Raw genomic sequence first — 10,355 nt, 5'->3', positions numbered from 1 at the left:
GGGGAGATTTGGGTGAGTTTCTGGCCATTTTTGGGGGGAGATTTGGGTGAGTTTCTGGCCATGTTTTTGGGGAGATTTGGGTGAGTTTCTGGCCATTTTTGGGGGGAGATTTGGGTGAGACTCTGGCCATTTTTTGGGGAGATTTGGGTGAGTTTCTGACCATTTTTTTTGGGGAGATTTGGGTGAGTTTCTGGCCATGTTTTTGGGGAGATTTGGGAGAGTTTCTGGCCATGTTTTTGGGGAGATTTGGGTGAGTTTCTGGCGATGTTTTTGGGGAGATCTGGGTGAGTTTCTGGCCATTTTTAGGGGGAGATTTGGGTGAGTTTCTGGCCATTTTTTTGGGGAGATTTGGGTGAGTTTCTGGCCATTTTTTTGGGGGAGGTTTTGGTGAGTTTCTGTCCATGTTTTTGGGGAGATTTGGGTGAGTTTCTGACCATGTTTTTGGTGAGATTTGGGTGAGTTTTGGGTCATTATTTTTGGGGAGATTTTGGTGAGTTTCTGGCCATGTTTTTGGGGAGATTTGTGTGAGTTTCTGGCTATATTTTTGGGGAGATTTGCGTGAGTTTCTGGCCATGTTTTTGGGGAGATTTGGGTGAGTTTCTGGCCATTTTTGGGGGGAGATTTGGGTGAGTTTCTGTCCATTTTTTTCGGGTGATTTGGGTGAGTTTCTGGCCATTTTTGGGGGGAGATTTGGGTGAGTTTCTGGCCATGTTTTTGGGAGATTTGGGTGAGTTTCTGGCCATTTTTGGGGGGAGATTTGGGTGAGTTTCTGGCCATTTTTTTGGGGAGATTTGGGTAAGTTTCTGACCATGTTTTTGGGGAGATTTGGGTGAGTTTTGGGTCATTATTTTTGGGGAGATTTTGGTGAGTTTCTGGCCATGTTTTTGGGGAGATTTGTGTGAGTTTCTGGCTATATTTTTGGGGAGATTTGGGTGAGTTTCTGACCATGTTTTTGGGGAGCTTTTGGTGAGTTTCTGTCCATGTTTTTGGGGAGATTTGGGTGAGTTTCTGGCCATTTTTGGGGGGAGATTTGGGTGAGTTTCTGTCCATTTTTTTTGGGTGATTTGGGTGAGTTTCTGGCCATTTTTGGGGGGAGATTTGGGTGAGTTTCTGACCGGTTTTTTGGGTAGATTTTGTTGAGTTTCTGTCCATGTTTTTGGGGAGATTTGGGTGAGTTTCTGACCATTTTTTTGGGGAGATTTGGGTGAGTTTCTGGCCATTTTTTTGGGGAGATTTGGGTGAGTTTCTGGCCATTTTTGGGGGGAGATTTGGGTGAGTTTCTGGCCATGTTTTTGGGGAGATTTGGGTGAGTTTCTGGCCATTTTTGGGGGGAGATTTTGGTGAGTTTCTGACCATTTTTGGGGGGAGATTTGGGTGAGTTTCTGACCATGTTTTTGGGGAGATTTGGGTGAGTTTCTCACCATTTTTTTCAGGAGATTTGGGTGAGTTTCTGGCCATGTTTTTGGGGAGATTTGGGTGAGTTTCTGGCCATGTTTTTGGGGAGATTTGGGTGAGTTTCTGGCCATTTTTGGGGGGAGATTTGGGTGAGTTTCTGGCTATTTTTTAGGGGAGATTTTGGTGAGATTCTGTCCATGTTTTTGGGGAGATTTGGGTGAGTTTCTGGCCATGTTTTTGGGGAGATTTGGGTGAGTTTCTGGCCATTTTTGGGGGGAGATTTGGGTGAGTTTCTGACCATTTTTGGGGGGAGATTTGGGTGAGTTTCTGACCATTTTTTTGGGGAGATTTTGGTGAGTATCTGTCCATGTTTTTGGGGAGATTTTGGTGAGTTTCTGGCCATGTTTTTGGGGAGATTTGGGTGAGTTTCTGGCCATGTTTTTGGGGAGATTTGGGTGAGTTTCTGGCCATTTTTGGGGGGAGATTTGGGTGAGTTTCTGGCTATATTTTTGGAGAGATTTGGGTGAGTTTCTGACCTTTTTTTGGGGGAGATTTCGGTGAGTTTCTGGCCATGTTTTTGGGGAGATTTGAGTGAGTTTCTCACCATTTTTTTGGGGAGATTTGGGTGAGTTTCTGGCCATTTTTGGGTGGAGATTTGGGTGAGTTTCTGGCTATATTTTTGGGGGAGATTTGGGTGAGTTTCTGTCCATGTTTTTGGGGAGATTTGGGTGAGTTTCTCACCATTTTTTTGGGGAGATTTGGTTGAGTTTCTGACCATTTTTTTCAGGAGATTTGGGTGAGTTTCTGGCCATGTTTTTGGGGAGATTTGGGTGAGTTTCTGGCCATTTTTTGGGGAGATTTTGGTGAGTTTCTGTCCATGTTTTTGGGGAGATTTGGGTGAGTTTCTGGCCATGTTTTTGGGGAGATTTGGGTGAGTTTCTGACCATTTTTTTGGGGAGATTTGGGTGAGTTTCTGGCCATGTTTTTGGGGAGATTTGGGTGAGTTTCTGGCCATTTTTGGGGGGAGATTTGGGTGAGTTTCTGGCCATTTTTGGGTGGAGATTTTGGTGAGTTTCTGGCTATATTTTGGGGAGATTTGGGTGAGTTTCTGACCATTTTTGGGGGGAGATTTGGGTGAGTTTCTGTCCATTTTTTTGGGGAGATTTGGGTGAGTTTCTGGCCATTTTTTTCAGGAGATTTGGGTGAGTTTCTGGCCATGTTTTTGGGGAGATTTGGGTGAGTTTCTGGCCATGTTTTTGGGGAGATTTGGGTGAGTTTCTGGCCATTTTTGGGGGGAGATTTGGGTGAGTTTCTGGCTATTTTTTAGGGGAGATTTTGGTGAGATTCTGTCCATGTTTTTGGGGAGATTTGGGTGAGTTTCTGACCATGTTTTTGGGGAGATTTGGGTGAGTTTCTGGCCATTTTTTTGGGGAGATTTGGGTGAGTTTCTGACCTTTTTTTGGGGAGATTTGGGTGAGTTTCTGTCCATGTTTTTGGGGAGATTTGGGAGAGTTTCTGGCTATATCTTTGGGGAGATTTGGGTGAGTTTCTGACAATTTTGGGGGGAGATTTGGGTGAGTTTGTGACCATTTTTTTGGAGAGATTTTGGTGAGTTTCTGTCCATGTTTTTGGGTAGAATTTGGTGAGTTTCTGACCATGTTTTTGGGGAGATTTGGGTGAGTTTCTGGCCATTTTTTTGGGGAGATTTGGGTGAGTTTCTGGCCATTTTTTTGGGGAGATTTAGGTGAGTTTCTCACCATTTTTTTCAGGAGATTTGGGTGAGTTTCTGGCCATGTTTTTGGGGAGATTTGGGTGAGTTTCTGGCCATTTTTGGGGGGAGATTTGGGTGAGTTTCTGGCCATTTTTGGGGGGAGGTTTGGGTGAGTTTCTGGCCATTTTTGGGGGGAGATTTGGGTGAGTTTCTGGCTATATTTTGGGGGGAGATTTGGGTGAGTTTCTGGCTATATTTTTGGGGAGATTTGGGTGAGTTTCTCACCATTTTTTTCAGGAGATTTGGGTGAGTTTCTGGCTATTTTTTTGGGGAGATTTGGGTGAATTTCTGACAATTTTTGGGGGGAGATTTGGGTGAGTTTCTGACCATTTTTTGGGGGTGATTTGGGTGAGTTTCTGGCCATGTTTTTGGGGAGATTTTGGTGAGTTTCTGGCCATGTTTTTGGGGAGATTTTGGTGAGTTTCTGGCCATGTTTTTGGGGAGATTTGGGTGAGTTTCTGTCCATGTTTTTGGGGAGATTTGGGTGAGTTTCTGGCCATGTTTTTGGGGAGATTTGGGTGAGTTTCTGGCCATTTTTTTGGGGAGATTTGGGTGAGTTTCTGGCCATGTTTTTGGGGAGATTTGGGTGAGTTTCTGGCCATTTTTGGGGGGAGATTTGGGTGAGTTTCTCACCATTTTTGGGTGGAGATTTGGGTGAGTTTCTGGCTATATTTTGGGGAGATTTGGGTGAGTTTCTGACCATTTTTTTGGGGAGATTTGGGTGAGTTTCTCACCATTTTTTTCAGGAGATTTGGGTGAGTTTCTGGCCATGTTTTTGGGGAGATTTGGGTGAGTTTCTGGCCATTTTTGGGGGGAGATTTGGGTGAGTTTCTGGCTATTTTTTAGGGGAGATTTTGGTGAGATTCTGTCCATGTTTTTGGGGAGATTTGGGTGAGTTTCTGACCATTTTTTTGGGGAGATTTTGGTGAGTATCTGTCCATGTTTTTGGGGAGATTTTGGTGAGTTTCTGACCATGTTTTTGGGGAGATTTTGGTGAGTTTCTGGCCATGTTTTTGGGGAGATTTGGGTGAGTTTCTGGCCATGTTTTTGGGGAGATTTGGGTGAGTTTCTGGCCATTTTTGGGGGGAGATTTGGGTGAGTTTCTGGCTATATTTTTGGAGAGATTTGGGTGAGTTTCTGACCTTTTTTTGGGGGAGATTTCGGTGAGTTTCTGGCCATGTTTTTGGGGAGATTTGGGTGAGTTTCTGGCCATTTTTTGGGGAGATTTTGGTGAGTTTCTGTCCATGTTTTTGGGGAGATTTGGGTGAGTTTCTGGCCATGTTTTTGGGGAGATTTGGGTGAGTTTCTGACCATTTTTTTGGGGAGATTTGGGTGAGTTTCTGGCCATTTTTGGGGGGAGATTTGGGTGAGTTTCTGGCCATTTTTGGGTGGAGATTTGGGTGAGTTTCTGGCTATATTTTGGGGAGATTTGGGTGAGTTTCTGACCATTTTTGGGGGGAGATTTGGGTGAGTTTCTGTCCATTTTTTTGGGGAGATTTGGGTGAGTTTCTGGCCATTTTTTTCAGGAGATTTGGGTGAGTTTCTGGCCATGTTTTTGGGGAGATTTGGGTGAGTTTCTGGCCATGTTTTTGGGGAGATTTGGGTGAGTTTCTGGCCATTTTTGGGGGGAGATTTGGGTGAGTTTCTGGCTATTTTTTAGGGGAGATTTTGGTGAGATTCTGTCCATGTTTTTGGGGAGATTTGGGTGAGTTTCTGACCATGTTTTTGGGGAGATTTGGGTGAGTTTCTGGCCATTTTTTTGGGGAGATTTGGGTGAGTTTCTGACCTTTTTTTGGGGAGATTTGGGTGAGTTTCTGTCCATGTTTTTGGGGAGATTTGGGAGAGTTTCTGGCCATTTTTTTCAGGAGATTTGGGTGAGTTTCTGGCCATGTTTTTGGGGAGATTTGGGTGAGTTTCTGGCCATGTTTTTGGGGAGATTTGGGTGAGTTTCTGGCCATTTTTGGGGGGAGATTTGGGTGAGTTTCTGGCTATTTTTTAGGGGAGATTTTGGTGAGATTCTGTCCATGTTTTTGGGGAGATTTGGGTGAGTTTCTGACCATGTTTTTGGGGAGATTTGGGTGAGTTTCTGGCCATTTTTTTGGGGAGATTTGGGTGAGTTTCTGACCTTTTTTTGGGGAGATTTGGGTGAGTTTCTGTCCATGTTTTTGGGGAGATTTGGGAGAGTTTCTGGCTATATCTTTGGGGAGATTTGGGTGAGTTTCTGACAATTTTGGGGGGAGATTTGGGTGAGTTTGTGACCATTTTTTTGGAGAGATTTTGGTGAGTTTCTGTCCATGTTTTTGGGTAGAATTTGGTGAGTTTCTGACCATGTTTTTGGGGAGATTTGGGTGAGTTTCTGGCCATTTTTTTGGGGAGATTTGGGTGAGTTTCTGGCCATTTTTTTGGGGAGATTTAGGTGAGTTTCTCACCATTTTTTTCAGGAGATTTGGGTGAGTTTCTGGCCATGTTTTTGGGGAGATTTGGGTGAGTTTCTGGCCATTTTTGGGGGGAGATTTGGGTGAGTTTCTGGCCATTTTTGGGGGGAGGTTTGGGTGAGTTTCTGGCCATTTTTGGGGGGAGATTTGGGTGAGTTTCTGGCTATATTTTTGGGGAGATTTGGGTGAGTTTCTCACCATTTTTTTCAGGAGATTTGGGTGAGTTTCTGGCTATTTTTTTGGGGAGATTTGGGTGAATTTCTGACAATTTTTGGGGGGAGATTTGGGTGAGTTTCTGACCATTTTTTGGGGGTGATTTGGGTGAGTTTCTGGCCATGTTTTTGGGGAGATTTTGGTGAGTTTCTGGCCATGTTTTTGGGGAGATTTTGGTGAGTTTCTGGCCATGTTTTTGGGGAGATTTGGGTGAGTTTCTGTCCATGTTTTTGGGGAGATTTGGGTGAGTTTCTGGCCATGTTTTTGGGGAGATTTGGGTGAGTTTCTGGCCATTTTTTTGGGGAGATTTGGGTGAGTTTCTGGCCATGTTTTTGGGGAGATTTGGGTGAGTTTCTGGCCATTTTTGGGGGGAGATTTGGGTGAGTTTCTCACCATTTTTGGGTGGAGATTTGGGTGAGTTTCTGGCTATATTTTGGGGAGATTTGGGTGAGTTTCTGACCATTTTTTTGGGGAGATTTGGGTGAGTTTCTCACCATTTTTTTCAGGAGATTTGGGTGAGTTTCTGGCCATGTTTTTGGGGAGATTTGGGTGAGTTTCTGGCCATGTTTTTGGGGAGATTTGGGTGAGTTTCTGGCCATTTTTGGGGGGAGATTTGGGTGAGTTTCTGGCTATTTTTTAGGGGAGATTTTGGTGAGATTCTGTCCATGTTTTTGGGGAGATTTGGGTGAGTTTCTGGCCATGTTTTTGGGGAGATTTGGGTGAGTTTCTGGCCATTTTTGGGGGAGATTTTGGTGAGTTTCTGGCTATATTTTGGGGGGGAGATTTGGGTGAGTTTCTGGCTATATTTTTGGGGAGATTTGGGTGAGTTTGTGGCCATGTTTTTGGGGATATTTGGGTGAGTTTCTCACCATTTTTTTGGGGAGATTTGGGTGAGTTTCTGGCCATGTTTTTGGGGAGATTTGGGTGAGTTTCTGGCCATGTTTTTGGGGAGATTTGGGTGAGTTTCTGGCCATGTTTTTGGGGAGATTTGGGTGAGTTTCTGGTCATTTTTGGGGGGAGATTTGGGTGAGTTTCTGACCATTTTTTTGGGTAGATTTGGGTGAGTTTCTGGCCATTTTTGGGGGGAGATTTGGGTGAGTTTCTGGCTATATTTTTGGGGAGATTTGGGTGAGTTTCTGGCCATTTTTTGGGGGAGATTTGGGTGAGTTTCTGGCCATGTTTTTGGGGAGATTTGGGTGAGTTTCTGACCATTTTTTTGGGGAGATTTGGGTGAGTTTCTGACCATGTTTTTGGGGAGATTTGGGTGAGTTTCTGGCCATGTTTTTGGGGAGATTTGGATGAGTTTCTGACCATTTTTGGGGAGATTTGGGTGAGTTTCTGACCATTTTTGGGGGGGAGATTTGGGTGAGTTTCTGACCATTTTTGGGGGGGGAGATTTGGGTGAGTTTCTGACAATTTTGGGGGGAGATTTGGGTGAGTTTGTGACCATTTTTTTGGAGAGATTTTGGTGAGTTTCTGTCCATGTTTTTGGGTAGAATTTGGTGAGTTTCTGACCATGTTTTTGGGGAGATTTGGGTGAGTTTCTGGCCATTTTTTTGGGGAGATTTAGGTGAGTTTCTCACCATTTTTTTCAGGAGATTTGGGTGAGTTTCTGGCCATGTTTTTGGGGAGATTTGGGTGAGTTTCTGGCCATTTTTGGGGGGAGATTTGGGTGAGTTTCTGGCCATTTTTGGGGGGAGGTTTGGGTGAGTTTCTGGCCATTTTTGGGGGGAGATTTGGGTGAGTTTCTGGCTATATTTTGGGGGGAGATTTGGGTGAGTTTCTGGCTATATTTTTGGGGAGATTTGGGTGAGTTTCTCACCATTTTTTTCAGGAGATTTGGGTGAGTTTCTGGCTATTTTTTTGGGGAGATTTGGGTGAATTTCTGACAATTTTTGGGGGGAGATTTGGGTGAGTTTCTGACCATTTTTTGGGGGTGATTTGGGTGAGTTTCTGGCCATGTTTTTGGGGAGATTTTGGTGAGTTTCTGGCCATGTTTTTGGGGAGATTTTGGTGAGTTTCTGGCCATGTTTTTGGGGAGATTTGGGTGAGTTTCTGTCCATGTTTTTGGGGAGATTTGGGTGAGTTTCTGGCCATGTTTTTGGGGAGATTTGGGTGAGTTTCTGGCCATTTTTTTGGGGAGATTTGGGTGAGTTTCTGGCCATGTTTTTGGGGAGATTTGGGTGAGTTTCTGGCCATTTTTGGGGGGAGATTTGGGTGAGTTTCTCACCATTTTTGGGTGGAGATTTGGGTGAGTTTCTGGCTATATTTTGGGGAGATTTGGGTGAGTTTCTGACCATTTTTTTGCGGAGATTTGGGTGAGTTTCTCACCATTTTTTTCAGGAGATTTGGGTGAGTTTCTGGCCATGTTTTTGGGGAGATTTGGGTGAGTTTCTGGCCATGTTTTTGGGGAGATTTGGGTGAGTTTCTGGCCATTTTTGGGGGGAGATTTGGGTGAGTTTCTGGCTATTTTTTAGGGGAGATTTTGGTGAGATTCTGTCCATGTTTTTGGGGAGATTTGGGTGAGTTTCTGACCATTTTTTTGGGGAGATTTTGGTGAGTATCTGTCCATGTTTTTGGGGAGGTTTTGGTGAGTTTCTGACCATGTTTTTGGGGAGATTTTGGTGAGTTTCTGGCCATGTTTTTGGGGAGATTTGGGTGAGTTTCTGGCCATGTTTTTGGGGAGATTTGGGTGAGTTTCTGGCCATTTTTGGGGGGAGATTTGGGTGAGTTTCTGGCCATTTTTGGGTGGAGATTTGGGTGAGTTTCTGGCTATATTTTGGGGAGATTTGGGTGAGTTTCTGACCATTTTTGGGGGGAGATTTGGGTGAGTTTCTGTCCATTTTTTTGGGGAGATTTGGGTGAGTTTCTGGCCATTTTTTTCAGGAGATTTGGGTGAGTTTCTGACCATGTTTTTGGGGAGATTTGGGTGAGTTTCTGGCCATGTTTTTGGGGAGATTTGGGTGAGTTTCTGGCCATTTTTGGGGGGAGATTTGGGTGAGTTTCTGGCTATTTTTTAGGGGAGATTTTGTTGAGATTCTGTCCATGTTTTTGGGGAGATTTGGGTGAGTTTCTGACCATGTTTTTGGGGAGATTTGGGTGAGTTTCTGGCCATTTTTTTGGGGAGATTTGGGTGAGTTTCTGACCTTTTTTTGGGGAGATTTGGGTGAGTTTCTGTCCATGTTTTTGGGGAGATTTGGGAGAGTTTCTGGCTATATCTTTGGGGAGATTTGGGTGAGTTTCTGACAATTTTGGGGGGAGATTTGGGTGAGTTTGTGACCATTTTTTTGGAGAGATTTTGGTGAGTTTCTGTCCATGTTTTTGGGTAGAATTTGGTGAGTTTCTGACCATGTTTTTGGGGAGATTTGGGTGAGTTTCTGGCCATTTTTTTGGGGAGATTTGGGTGAGTTTCTGGCCATTTTTTTGGGGAGATTTAGGTGAGTTTCTCACCATTTTTTTCAGGAGATTTGGGTGAGTTTCTGGCCATGTTTTTGGGGAGATTTGGGTGAGTTTCTGGCCATTTTTGGGGGGAGATTTGGGTGAGTTTCTGGCCATTTTTGGGGGGAGGTTTGGGTGAGTTTCTGGCCATTTTTGGGGGGAGATTTGGGTGAGTTTCTGGCTATATTTTGGGGGGAGATTTGGGTGAGTTTCTGGCTATATTTTTGGGGAGATTTGGGTGAGTTTCTCACCATTTTTTTCAGGAGATTTGGGTGAGTTTCTGGCTATTTTTTTGGGGAGATTTGGGTGAATTTCTGACAATTTTTGGGGGGAGATTTGGGTGAGTTTCTGACCATTTTTTGGGGGTGATTTGGGTGAGTTTCTGGCCATGTTTTTGGGGAGATTTTGGTGAGTTTCTGGCCATGTTTTTGGGGAGATTTTGGTGAGTTTCTGGCCATGTTTTTGGGGAGATTTGGGTGAGTTTCTGTCCATGTTTTTGGGGAGATTTGGGTGAGTTTCTGGCCATGTTTTTGGGGAGATTTGGGTGAGTTTCTGTCCATGTTTTTGGGGAGATTTGGGTGAGTTTCTGGCCATGTTTTTGGGGAGATTTGGGTGAGTTTCTGGCCATTTTTGGGGGGAGATTTGGGTGAGTTTCTCACCATTTTTGGGTGGAGATTTGGGTGAGTTTCTGGCTATATTTTGGGGAGATTTGGGTGAGTTTCTCACCATTTTTTTCAGGAGATTTGGGTGAGTTTCTGGCCATGTTTTTGGGGAGATTTGGGTGAGTTTCTCACCATTTTTTTCAGGAGATTTGGGTGAGTTTCTGGCCATGTTTTTGGGGAGATTTGGGTGAGTTTCTGGCCATGTTTTTGGGGAGATTTGGGTGAGTTTCTGGCCATTTTTGGGGGGAGATTTGGGTGAGTTTCTGGCTATTTTTTAGGGGAGATTTTGGTGAGATTCTGTCCATGTTTTTGGGGAGATTTGGGTGAGTTTCTGGCCATGTTTTTGGGGAGATTTGGGTGAGTTTCTGGCCATTTTTGGGGGAGATTTTGGTGAGTTTCTGGCTATATTTTGGGGGGGAGATTTGGGTGAGTTTCTGGCTA

General features: G+C 44.4%; 1 protein-coding gene across 1 annotated transcript in view; it reads right to left on the bottom strand.

The window, feature by feature from the left end:
• Nucleotides 1-1,163: 1,163 nt before the first annotated feature.
• Nucleotides 1,164-10,355, bottom strand: part of LOC127463892 (proteoglycan 4-like) — a 39,255-nt gene continuing 30,063 nt past the window's right edge. Inside the window, exon 2 of the mRNA XM_051773915.1 lies at nt 1,164-1,931. Within this exon, the coding sequence (XP_051629875.1) occupies nt 1,430-1,931 (502 nt within the window). The 3' untranslated portion in view covers nt 1,164-1,429. The remainder of the gene's footprint in view (nt 1,932-10,355) is intronic.

This window comes from Manacus candei, unplaced genomic scaffold (genome assembly GCF_025592945.1).
Source record: "Manacus candei isolate 608988 ecotype Guabito, Panama unplaced genomic scaffold, ASM2559294v1 h1tg000179l, whole genome shotgun sequence".
NCBI lineage: Eukaryota > Metazoa > Chordata > Aves > Passeriformes > Pipridae > Manacus > Manacus candei.
This window is presented reverse-complemented; position numbering and strand designations above follow the sequence as displayed.